Raw genomic sequence first — 12,656 nt, 5'->3', positions numbered from 1 at the left:
CCGGCCGGCCGAAGTAGGCTGGTTGCTCCCTGGTCCCGGCAGCGCGCACGCCCCTGGATGCGGAGCGGGACCCTCCGGGTCGCTGCAGCCAAGGGTCTGACCCCACCCCACGCGGATCCGGTCTGCAAGCAGCCCGCCCACCTCGCAGATGAAGCTGGGGCTAGAGAGGTGGCTAGACGAAGGTCACAGCACCTCGGCGGTGGCAGAGGCGGAATTAGAGGCCAGATAGAACGATATAGCCTCAGCCCTCAGCCACGTGGGTCGAAGGCCAGCGGAGGAAGAAATAAGCCGAGTTCCTCGTGGCCTAGGCAATCAGGGAAGGAGCAGAGTTCTTTGGCTTTCTCGCCAAACCACAGCATAATAAAGCGAAACACCCACGTTAAAAAATATAGATATATTTATTTGTCATTAGCAAAAGGAAGTTCAACACTGATAGAAGATGCAAATTTGTCCTTTCATGCATTTGTGGAGCAAAGTACTAACTTGTTCACTGTCTTTCCCTCACAAGGAGTTGAGCGCCTAGATGACTAGGCTAATCCTAAGAACCTACCTGGCCTTCGGAGATACTCCCATCAAAGAACAGGTGGAGTGTACTAAGTATTTCTGAAAATTCTAAACCGAATCAACAAAAGTGGCCTGACTGTGGGAAGACTGTTCGTCCAAACTGCCTTAATCCCATCATGTTGATTTGAGAGTTTCATAATAACCTTCCTGGATACATTCCCTGTGGCACGCAAGCAAACCTGGCTTTACGTTTTTAATAGAGGAATTTATTGTTTTTAAATGCAGACTGCAGAATAGTTGTAGAAGTTGTTTTTTGTTTTTCTTTTCCAAAATGTATCAGGTTCTAAGTCTGAATATGTGATTCATGTACATCGTAAGGTTGACCCTATGCTACAGGTATTCTGTGCCTTATTAAACAACTGCAGAGGGCCGGGCACAGTGGCTCAGGCCTGTAATCCCAGCACTTTAGGAGGCCGAGGCAGGTGGATCACCTGAGGTCAGGAGTTCAAGACTAGCCAGGCCAACATAGTGAAACCTGTCTCTACTAACAATAAAAAAAATCAACCAGGTGCTGTGGCAGGCGCCTGTAATCCCAGCTACTCGGGAGGTTAAGGCAGGAGAATTACTTAAGCCTGGGAGGCAGAGGTTGCAGTGAGCTGAGATTGCACCACTGCACTCCAGCCTGGGTGACAGAGTGAGACACCATCTCAAAAAAATAAAAATAAAAAATTTAAAAAATAAAATAAACAACTGCAGAGCGGATGCTGACACCAGAATGTTGTTAAAAAATATTCATGCCAGAAACAAGAACAGAGCAGCATTCAGCAAAAGAGGAGTTCCAAGTCCTTTCGCTGCTGGAAGGTCCACAGGGCTCACCCAGATCCTATCAGACAGAAGGCCCTCTGCACTCCTTAACGGACCACCGCAATGGCCGTCTCCAGCCCAGCAGGCTGAAATCAAAGTCTAGTTTACTGAAGAAATCCCTTGGGTTTCAAGATTCTGTTAACACATGGTAACAAACATTAAATAAAAACTGAAAAATGTGGTGTCGTGACATTTATCTTTAGGAAAATAAACAGATATTCAGCATCATCCATACAACTTGCCATCTTTGCTCTGGATCTCTGCTATCAAGAGAATGAAATATGTTTTAAAAACTGGATATATAATAGGTTCTAGCAAAAGGCTTAAAAACAAGCAAAACTGAGTGACAACTCTGGTAACATGACACTGGAGCCCATTGCTTTACAGAGAAACAAATTTCCCCGGCACCTGTAAGACACTAGTATCAAACTACATTTCCAGAGAGCGCTTTCCCAAAGTTAGGATTCTGAATAATGCCATTCTACATAAATACTACATAGATTTTAACAGAGAAATGACTGCATCCTCTGCTCTATGGCCTGAGAAAAGGTGTTAATTAGAAAAAGTTAAAAAGTGGTCCCTGGCCGGCGCCAGCCGGGCGCGGTGGCGTACGCCCATAATCCCAGCACTTTGGGAGGCCGAGGCGGGTGGATCACGAGGTCAGGAGATCGAGATCATCCTGGCTAACACAGTGAAACCCCGTCTCTACTAAAAATACAAAAAATGAGCCAGGTTTGGTGGCAGGCGCCTGTAGTCCCAGCTACTCAGGAGGCTAAGGCAGGAGAATGGCATGAACCCGGGAGGCGGAGCTTGCAGTGAGCCGAGATTGTGCCACTGCACTCCAGCCTGGGCAACAGAGCGAGATTCCATCTCAAAAAAAAAAAAAAGTGGCCCCCATGAGAATGACTAGTGGGGAGTGGTGAACAATTCCAGCAAATACCATGTCCCTTATTTACCAATCAGCTAACAGTGCCCTGAAGTCTTGGGCTTCCAAGGGATGAAGCAGTTACTATTGTTTCTATGACAGATCCTTGGAGCAAAGTAACACAAATGTCCCTTTGTGGAAGCATCAGCTCTAGGTGAAAGCACCTCTGAGACCTGACCAGCACTGCTGGGATGTCAATCACCCAGCACAAGTGGCCAACATGACACCTTTCTAGGGAAGCGTAACTTTGAGAGCAGAATTATTTTCAAGCACTTCATTGGCATCATTTGATAATTTTTTTTTTTTTTTGAGACAGAGTCTCACTCTGTCGCCCAGGCTGGAGTGCAGTGGTGTGATCTCGGCTCACTGCAAGCTCCGCCTCCTGGGTTCACACCATTCTCCTGCCTCAGCCTCCTGAGTAGCTGGGTCTACAGGCGCCCACCACCACACCCAGCATTTTTTTGTATTTTTAGTAGAGACAGGGTTTCACCGTGTTAGCCAGGATGGTCTCCATCTCCTGACCTCGTGATCCGCCCACCTCGGCCTCTCAAATTGCTGGGATTACAGGCGTGAGCCACCACGCCCGGCCTTATTTGATAATTTAATATGAGGGACAAAAAGCAGTAAATCCAAACTGGCCTTGGGTAACATCTCATCAAGCAGCACATAGAATCTGTACTATAATCAAAACGGTTGAATTTTAGGCCACAGTTATGTCAAGGCTGTTCAGCTCATGCCTTGAAATCACCTGCATAGCCACGGTAAACTCAGCACCGCCAGACTCTCAGCTTGCAACAGAAGTGCCAAGCTCTCTACCTCGAAACAGGATAAAGGAGGATGGGGGCAAATAGCCTTTTAATGTGTATCACTCACAATGTTAAGAAGGTGGAAAAAAGGTTTCTTTTTGAAAATAATTGTCTAAAATCAAACAAATATGAAAAATTAACATAATTTGCAAGAATATAGATCAAAATGTTCAATAGGACTGACTCAAGTTCACAAAAAACTAAATGTCAAGTAAATAGATGAATTTAAACTAAAGATTATAAAATAATGGCTATTGAGAATTAGTTTTCAACTGATCTAAACAGTGTTTGAAAGTTTCAATACTTTTATCAGAACTTTAGCTAGAAACAGTCTGAAAGTAAAAAAATTATCATTAGACTGCTCTCAAGGATAAGTGCAATCTCTTCATGGTAAAATATCTTCATTTATATTTTGTTATAAAAATATACAAAATACTACTTTTTACCTTTCCTTCACTCAGTATAAACCCTTCTGGTTCAGTGACATCAGTCAAGCTGTCACTACATTCAAATCATGTCCACATTATATCTTCTACAGTCACACTGGGTTTTAAGGCTCAGTATACAATTTATATTTCCAAACATACAGTTATCATAACTGGTTTTATGTAAGGATAACAGGATAAGAGTCTTTAAAAAAATATACAAGTAGGATAACCATTTGTTGTATGTCATTTTATCCCATTGTCCCCAATTACTAAAACAAGACAAAACTGTAAAAACAATCCTCTACTTGTAATTCTAGGTAGCACAGGATTAAAAATGTTTGCATATTTTGGCCCGGCACGGTGGCTCATGCCTGTAATCCCAGCACTTAGGGAGGCTGAGGCGGGTGGATCACTTGAGGTCAGAAGTTCGAGATTAGCCTGGCCAACAAGGTGAAACCCCATCTCTACAAAAATACAAAAAAATTAGCTGGGCATGGTGGCACATGCCTGTAATCCCAGTTACTCAGGAGGCTGAGACAGAAGAATCACTTAAACCCAGGAGGCGGAAGCTGCAATGAGACAAGATTGTGCCATTGCACTCCAGCCTTGGTGACAGAGCGAGACTTCATCTAAAAAAAAAAAAAAAAAAAAAATTGCGTATTTTTAAATTCAGCAGAATAAATGTGAATGTTTTGCTAACTCATCATTAAATTTTTTAAAACACTATCCCTACTTCAGCTGTTGGAAAATATTATCTGGCAACTTCAGGTGACAGATTAACTGTTTTTGTTTTTTAATAAAGTTTAAAGGAATCAAGTATCTAATACCATTTTCAATTAGCCATGCAAAATTGGCTTCTCTCCCCCAATCCTGTATTTGAAAAAATAACTTTAACATAATGTTTGGCATTAACTTATATTTGCTCATCATAAAACACCAAAAGAAATTTTTATATCTCAAATTGGTAAACTTTACAAAATATTTAACATAGGAGTAAGAGGTATATCTTACAGAATTATTTGGCTATGTCATAAGGCAGTAATGAAGATGGAATTTTTCCTATCATAAATCTGACAGAAGTGAAATTCATAACATGGTCATTCTCCATAAATCTGAAAGCTTGTTGGTTACAGCAATATGATCATGCCACACTGTCGTCGTTATTGAACTTTGATGATAGTAGACTGAATGAGAAAGGAACAAATTTGGTGCCTGCACCAACGTAGAATTTGTTCTGAAATTCTACCCTAAAAAAAAAAAAAGTCATGTATTAATGGAAGATTATGAAATCATATTCCTTAAAACAACATTTTAAGTTAAAAAAAAAACTTCCTGTGCTGAAATTGCTTCATTCCAAAATGTGTTCTTGGCACAATATTTTTCCCTAGCTACACACCGTCCCCCACCCCCAACCCTGTGCTGGCTTCCCAGTGTGAACAGAAACTCTGACACATCCGCTGCCTCTCACTGCCCAACACACAAAAGCGTGTGCACAAGTAACGAGACCCTCTCCTGCCACCTGGGTCACTGGAGGCACAGAGCAGTAATCTGACCTATACCATCGAACATTAAGAAATACATAAGAAGGATTTATTTTGCAGTAAGATAGAGCAAGCTGTCAGACTCAAAGTGAATTAGCAGTATGAAACACACATAAGTATTCTGCAAACTTAAACTTGCTTTTACTTGTCAGTGATAATAGTTCAGAAACAAAATACTTTTTTTTTTTTTTGACATGGAGTTTCGCTCTTGTCCCCTAGCCTGGAGTACAATGGCATGATCTCGGCTCACTGCAACCTCTGCCTGCTGGGTTCAAGCGATTCTCCTGCCTCAGTCTCCCAAGAATTATAGGCGTATGACACCACACCCAGCTAATTTTTGTATTATTAGTAGAGACAGGGTTTCATCATGTTGTCCAGGCTGGTCTTGAACTCCTGACCTCAGGTGATCCACCTGCCTTGGCCTCCCAAAGTGCCAGGATTACCCACATGAGTCACCACACCCGGCCCAAAATACAATTTTAACTCAGAGGATATGAACACAGACCCCAATGGTAGGAAGGGAAGAACAGGCCTAAATTCAGCATTAGATTTTGCAGGGCTGTGTATATTCGGAGGGGCGGGGCGGTGGGCGGGAGGCGGGTATGTTTTTTAAATAACAGTTCCAAGGCTAGGTTTCAAACTCACCAGTGGAGGCGTATGGCGTGAAGAAACGCAGAAAGCCCTTCCATGATCAGAAGGATGAAAATGGTCAGAACTGCAAAGAGCGCGATAACCGGGAGCAGCAGCAAGACGCCATAGGTGGTGTCGACGCGGAGGCCCACGCGCATCAGCATGGCCCACAGGACATCAGACAGCTCTGCAAAGGAGTGCAGCCCGCACAGGTCACGCCCGCTTAGGTACAGTGGGTCCCCCTGGGAGCTCCCTGGACTGTTTCCCTCTGACAGCTCTGAACTATCATCCCATAAAATAATAGACACACAGGTAACACAGACCCAACTGCTTCTCATGGGAAAGCCAGTCAGCTCTGACACTGTCTCAAACACTAAGGAAGACCTGGTGCTCCAAAAACATCAGAGGCATCTCCCAAAGGGAGGTCTTGCCCCAGACTAGGTTTGGGTTAGTGACCTCCCAAAGCAGCACTGGACCAGGCAGCCAGAAACAGGCTCCCAGACCTGGTTCTGCCACTGAGGGACCAACTGGATGGCCGTGAGTAAAGCGCCAACACTCAGCGGGCTTCTGCCACCACCTCTGCAAAATGGAGATGAACGACCACAGGGCCCCTCCAGCCATACAATTCCAGGCCTTCGGCTATGCTTATAAAAACATGAGCATTTTTTTAATTAAAAAAAAAAAAAAGACACTCTCTTGTCCAGTAGTTCCACAAGCACAGGCAGTGCTTGCTTTGCACAGTACTGCAGAAGCACAAAAGAGACCTTGCAATCAAACCCATCCGAAGCATCCCTACTAATCCATGGGGGAAAAGGTTTGTTCTGTGGCCTTTACAATTTGTGTTAAAACATTAAAAACTCTCTTATTGTTGGCTATATTGTTGGCCAACAATGAGAGAGTTGTTTTTTGTTTTTTGTTTTTTTTGAGACGGAGTCTTGCTCTGTCGCCCAGGCTGGAGTGCAGTGGCACGATCTCGGCTCACTGCAAGCTCTGCCTCCCGAGTTCACGCCATTCTCCTGCCTCAGCCTCCCAAGTAACGGGGCCTACAGGCGCCCACCACCATGCCCAGCTAATTTTTTGTATTTTTAGTAGAGACGGGGTTTCACCGTGTTAGCCAGGATGGTCTTAAAATCTCCTGACCTTGTGATCCGCCCGCCGAGGCCTCCCAAAGTGCTGGGATTACAGGCATGAGCCACCGCACCCGGCCAATAGAAGAGTTTTTAATGTTTTAACAAAAACTATAGGGAAATGAAAAAATGGTAAATATATCTTTAAAACATTAGAAGCACTAGGTATTAAAGTCTTTTGTCTGTTATTTAAAAAAAAAACCAAAAAAACCAAAAAACCAGTTTATTAGGGTAGTTTGAACAGTGCTCGGTTCCTGTTGCGTAACTTGGCAAGCTGGGTGACCTGATCCAGAGCAAGCATCTTTCCTAATACTTGCCAAATTGTCCTATTTTTTTTTCCTTTAACTTTTTTTTTTTTGAGACAGAGTCTCGCTCTGTCACCCAGGCCAGAAGGCAGTGACGTGATCTTGGCTCACTGCAACCTCTGCCTCCTAAGTTCACGCAATTCTCCTGCCTCAGCCTCCCAAGTCGCTGGGACTACAGGCACCCGCCAACATGCCCAGCTAATTTTTGTATTTTTAGTAGAGATGGGCTTTTGCCACGCTGGCCAGGCTGGTGTCAAACTCCTGACCTCAGGTGATCTACCTGCCTCGGCCTCCCAAAGTGCTGAGATTACAGGTGTGAGCCACCGCACCCGGCCTGTCCTATTATTTTCTAAGTTTGAACCCACTTGCAACACTGCACCCTCTGCACCCTTCAGTGTCCTGAAACATTGCCGAGCACCACTGGTGGGTCATCAGCATCTTCATCACAACACCCGCTGCACATAGGGTGGTAAATGCACCTGCACCTACCTACACAGCTAGTTACTGTGGTGACTGAAATTGGAACCATGCTGCTGGGGAACAGGTGTTAATTACACTGTGGAAACTAACATGTGTGCATTATTGGAATCATACAAAGGGAGGACTCCTGTGATCAGAGCTACCCATGAGTGCTGTGGCAGGACTTGCTTGAAATAAACAGATATTCACACCTGGTAAGGCAGCACTGAATAAAATAACTACTAACAGAAACAGGAATGGCAACAGCAGCAAGTGTTTACACCAGAGGCTCCCAAGCCATCTCAGTTCTCAAAGCCCCTTGTGTCTCAGTGATTTTTTTTTTTAATTGGGCAGCCTCTGAAGCCAGACCAGCCTCAGAGAGACCCCCTCTGTGATTTTTCCACAGCACCCCTCAGCCAAAAGAAATAGCCAAGAGAGCTGTGTATTAAGTAGTGAATAGTATAAGTTCACATGGCAGCTGAAAGATGGTGCTATGACTATTAGTTACCAAGTTAAAATATCCCACAGTGCCCCCTGAGTCTGCTGGCACTACAGGGCGTTGGGAACTGCAGGTCTAAGCAGGAACTTACGTGCATGAGCCAGGCTGAGCGCCCAGAGCCTCAGGTAGGAGGCGGTGTTGGAGATGCATCCCAGGCAGTACTCAATGGAATGGATTACTTGGGTCATTAATATTTCTCCAAAATTAAACTGAGAGAGATCACACAACATATGTTAGAGTCATGATGTTACACGTGTACTTCTACATGCCAAGTGGGTTCCACTTCAAGGATTACAATGAAAGAGCTGCTGGCTGGATGCTGGTGAGAACACGCTGGAGCGTGAGGAACAGAAACCCAAGACTTGCACTCCGTCCATCACTCTGCCACTACCCAGCTCCAGGACCAGACTTTACCACCCCAAATCCCCACCTTCATCAGTCTCACTCCCACCCCATGCCTCAGACTCCCGTGTGTAAACCAAGAGGCTAGACCAGAGGAACTGCCACGGCCACAGCTGCTATACAAATGGGATTCCTGGGCAGGTCTCAGTAATTATGAAACCTCTACTGATAAAATAGGTATTCACCAACCGCAAGAGTAGAAGGCGATTCACTAGATGTGGGCATTCTAAGTAGAGCCAACCAGGGAAAACTATGCAAGGGGTCCCTGATAGGAAAAGGGCTGCAAAACACCAGGCAAGGTGACTCGGATGCGCTTTCCAGCTCTGCTTTTGTTTCTCTATGATGCTTGAACTTAATTATTAATTGTCCCGAATTAAAACATGAAATTACATAATAATTACAAAATGCTGATTATATGAAATTTTGTTTGGTCCTCCCTAAATGGTCAAAGTAAAGTTTCCAAGAAAAGAAAGCAGAGGCCGTGCTCTGCTCTGTCTGCCCGGGACTGCACCTCTCTTCTTTGTGGGGAGCTACTACTTGCCTGTCCAGCCTTATATCCCCAACCACAGTTGCTCTGAATTATGTCCCCAAAAGTCTTATGCTGAAGCTCTAACTGCAATGTGACTGTATTTGAAGACAGAACCTTTGAGGAGGTAATCAAGGTTGAGTGAGGTCAGGAGGTGGGCCCTGACCCACTGTGACTGCTGTCTTCTGGGAAGAGCAGGAAAAGCAGGGGCACAGGCACAGAGGACAGGCCCTGGGCCGACACACAGCAAGCGAGCAGGGAGGCCTCGGGGAAAGCAGCCTGCCAGCATCTGAGTCCAGGCCTGCCAGCCTCCAGAGCTGTGAGAAAAAGTCTCTTATTGAAGCCACCCAGTCTGTGGTATTTTGTTATGGCAGCCCCAGGGGACTAAGACAGCAGTCACTGGTGCAGGGGACTGAGGCGGCAGTCACTGGTGCAGGGACAGCAAGTATGTGGGGATTTTTTCCTAAGAGTAACAAGCTGGTAAGGGCGCTTTGCTCGCTGATGGAAAAACTGAAAAAATAAGCCCAGGGCAACTTGTGACCATGGTTCTAGCATCATGGGGCCAACTGACTTCACAATATAAAGAAAACTTACAAAGAAAAAAAGCCAACCAAGGCCTCTTGGAATTGGAGACCCAAAAACTGTAATCATCCTGAAACCAACTCTACCTCTGTCCTGCCATGAGCCAGTAAAAATCCCTTTGCAATCAGAAAAAACTGGGTCTCTATTTCTTCCAACTATGGAAACGTTCTGACTGACACAAGAAACTTCTGAAAGCAATGTTCATGGCACCTTAAGTCACTCCAATCATAACTGGTAATATAACAGCAGAAATCCCACTGGAGAAGGAAAAGGACAAAATGACCCGAACTCACATATAATGCCACCAACTCTATCATCAAACAGCATTTGGAAAGCGCTAACCTTCACTCGAACCCTAACCACCGCCTGGTTGGCTTCAACAATGGAAACTGGTTTCTCATAGTTCTGGAGGCTGGAAGTCCCATTTCCTTAACCATTTTTTAAGATGATTAAATATTATCTTAACATGATCATCTCTATGGAAGCTTGGTTACTTATCTATCAATAGCAGTTGAAAAGATTTACCTCTTCACACGCCATTTCCCTACATCCATCTTCCACCTGGTGATCTCCCTCTTCCACATCTTGGTTTCCCAGCAATGAAACTTCTTCCTCACTCTCTTTCCTTATAAGTGTGTAACCACTCTAACAACCAAAAGAGCACAGAGTCAGTGCCTGTAAAACCACAAGGTTGTGACAAAACAAAACTTTATTTATAGTTTCTTTGTTTCTCTTAATGATTCAGGTCTTTAAGAATAAAAAAGTTCTTTAGGCCAGGTGCAGTGGCTCACACCTGTAATCACAGCACTTTGGGAGGCCGAGGCAGGTGAATAACCTGAGGTCAGGGGTTCGAGACTAGCCTGTGCAACATAGAAAAACCCCGTCTTTTACTAAAAATACAAAAATTAGCAGGGCGTGGTGGTGGGTGCCTGTAGTCCCCCTACTCAAGGGCTGAGGCAAGAGAATTGCTTGAACCCAGGAGGCAGACGTTGCAGTAAGCTGAGATAGTGCCACTGCACTCCAGCCTGGGCAACAGAGGAAGACTCCAGTCTCAAAAAAAAAAAGGAAAAAGAAAAAAGAAAATCTTAAAGAAGAAATTAAGAAGAATATGGAAAAAGGCATTTTAATTATGCCCATCTGAATTGAAGGATTGAGTTAAACTCCTAATAAGCCTGTAGTTCATGCCAGCAGGGCCTGTCTCCAGAGGCCCTGGACACAGCAGGCTCTTTCAACATCAATGTTTTATTTACTTATTTATTTTGACACAAGAGTCTTGCTCTGCTGCCCAGGCTGGAGTGCAGTGGCATGATCACAGCTCACTGCAACCTCTGCCTGCCAGGCTCAAGCAATCTCCCACCTCAGCCTCCTGAGTACCTGGGACTATAGGTGCACACCACCACACTGGCTTATTTTTGTATTTTTGGTAGAGACAGGGTTTCGCCATGTTGCCCAGGCTAGTCTCAAACTCCTGGGCTCAAGTGATCTGCCCGCTTTGGCCTCCCAAAGTGCTGGGATTACAGGTGTGAGCTACCATGCCCAGCCAACGTCAATGTTTTAAATAAAGGAAGCTCTGGCTTTTAAATCAAGACAAGGAACCCTCCAGGGGTGTTTTCTACACCAATCCTTGTATAACTGAAAGCAGACTTTGCTCACACTTTACAAGCCTGCATCCAAACCGGCACTTACCCGGTTCACCCCGAAGCAACTACGCCCATTGTGAAGCCACAACAAAAACAGTGGCTTTCCCAAGAAGAGGACCGGGACAGACAATGCTGTGACAACCAGCAGCACTCTCTGGACATACTCCTGTTAGTGCAGAAGGTGAGAAACTCGATTACAACGTGAACGCACGCTCGCGGTGTCAGTAGCACACGATGAAATCAGTAAAGATCAAACAATGTCTCCACGCGAGGAACATTAAATAAATGCCAGCCAGCTACACTTGCCAGTGGGTTTTCTTTTCCTAAACTCACAGCTGAATTCTAGAACTGATGCATAACATTAATGACCCTGTGGTAAAGTATTATTTTGTTTCAGACCAGCAAGGAAGCTTTACAAAAATTGTAAATAAAGTCAAACTCCAACTAATCATTTTCTGGAAACGCTGTAAATGAGAAAGCATAGCACAAGCAGAACATTTTTTATATTTTTGGTTCTGTTTTCCTGTTATTTGATGATTATAAAGACTGTTTGAGGACTCCTGAGTGTGAAGCAAGTGGATTTACCTCCACACACAGAAAATCGTGGAAGAGAATTCAGAACAAAACCAAAAAAACTTCCTTAGAAAAACCAAGATTTATAGTTACTTAAAGCTAAATCAAGAGCAAAACTCACTCAGGCTTACACAGCCACGGCAGTCCGCATGGCTTTCCAGGGTCTGGACGGGACACTGTGCTGTCCAAGCTTATCACTCTCTATGGCTGCCCCTCATCAAAAACAGGTCCCGAGAGCTCTGTGTGCTACTCAGGCACAGGGCTGTATTATCTACACAACATCAACACGATGAGCCTCTCGAAAAGCCGAGAGGTGGCGGCCACAGGCAGAGCCACATCAGAAGTCCTAGGCTGGAGCCAGGCTGATCTAGGTTACCAGCCTGGCCCTACAGACCGCTGAGTGACCAGGACTGCCCTGAGCCACTGGTTATCACCAGTAACAGGGGACGACACCACCTACCTCCTGGGGCTGTTGTGAGAACTAAGAAACACTAGGTAAGGAAAGCACACTTTCAGGTGTGCGGCAGGTACTGAATCAAGGGAGCTGCCCTTCACTGATGTTTCTGTCCACAGTGCCTATGCCCACTGAACGCCCTTGCTTTTATCTGTGGTGTCTATGCCATCGTACAAAGCTTCAACAAAATAATGATAAAATACAATTCTTAAAAATCATAAACAAGAGAAACAAAAAAAAAAAGCAGAAACTTGAAAAGTTCAAAGAGAACGCAAATATGCATCTCATCAACGAGGCCAAAGTTATGTAAGTTGCGCTTCAAATCCGACTTAAAACTTTCCAGCACCCAATAGAATGTGAAAAACAAAACCAAATGCTCCATTCACAGATT

The 12,656-nt window shown here is 44.7% G+C and overlaps 1 protein-coding gene across 2 annotated transcripts in view; it reads right to left on the bottom strand.

Annotated features, from left to right (window-relative positions):
• Positions 1–2,882: 2,882 nt before the first annotated feature.
• The window catches only part of ATP6V0A2 (ATPase H+ transporting V0 subunit a2), a 53,811-nt gene continuing 44,037 nt past the window's right edge, over positions 2,883–12,656 (bottom strand). The window contains exons 16-20 of one of the 2 annotated variants that reach the window (XM_003907346.4): positions 11,285–11,404; positions 10,124–10,243; positions 8,180–8,297; positions 5,714–5,885; positions 2,883–4,774 (exon numbers count right to left, since the gene is read on the bottom strand). In XM_003907346.4, the coding sequence (XP_003907395.1) occupies positions 4,669–4,774; positions 5,714–5,885; positions 8,180–8,297; positions 10,124–10,243; positions 11,285–11,404 (636 nt within the window). In that variant the 3' untranslated portion in view covers positions 2,883–4,668. The remainder of the gene's footprint in view (positions 4,775–5,713; positions 5,886–8,179; positions 8,298–10,123; positions 10,244–11,284; positions 11,405–12,656) is intronic. The other variant, XM_021923130.2, reaches the window with a different exon arrangement.

The sequence above is a fragment of the Papio anubis genome, chromosome 9 (genome assembly GCF_008728515.1).
Source record: "Papio anubis isolate 15944 chromosome 9, Panubis1.0, whole genome shotgun sequence".
Lineage (NCBI taxonomy): Eukaryota > Metazoa > Chordata > Mammalia > Primates > Cercopithecidae > Papio > Papio anubis.
This window is presented reverse-complemented; position numbering and strand designations above follow the sequence as displayed.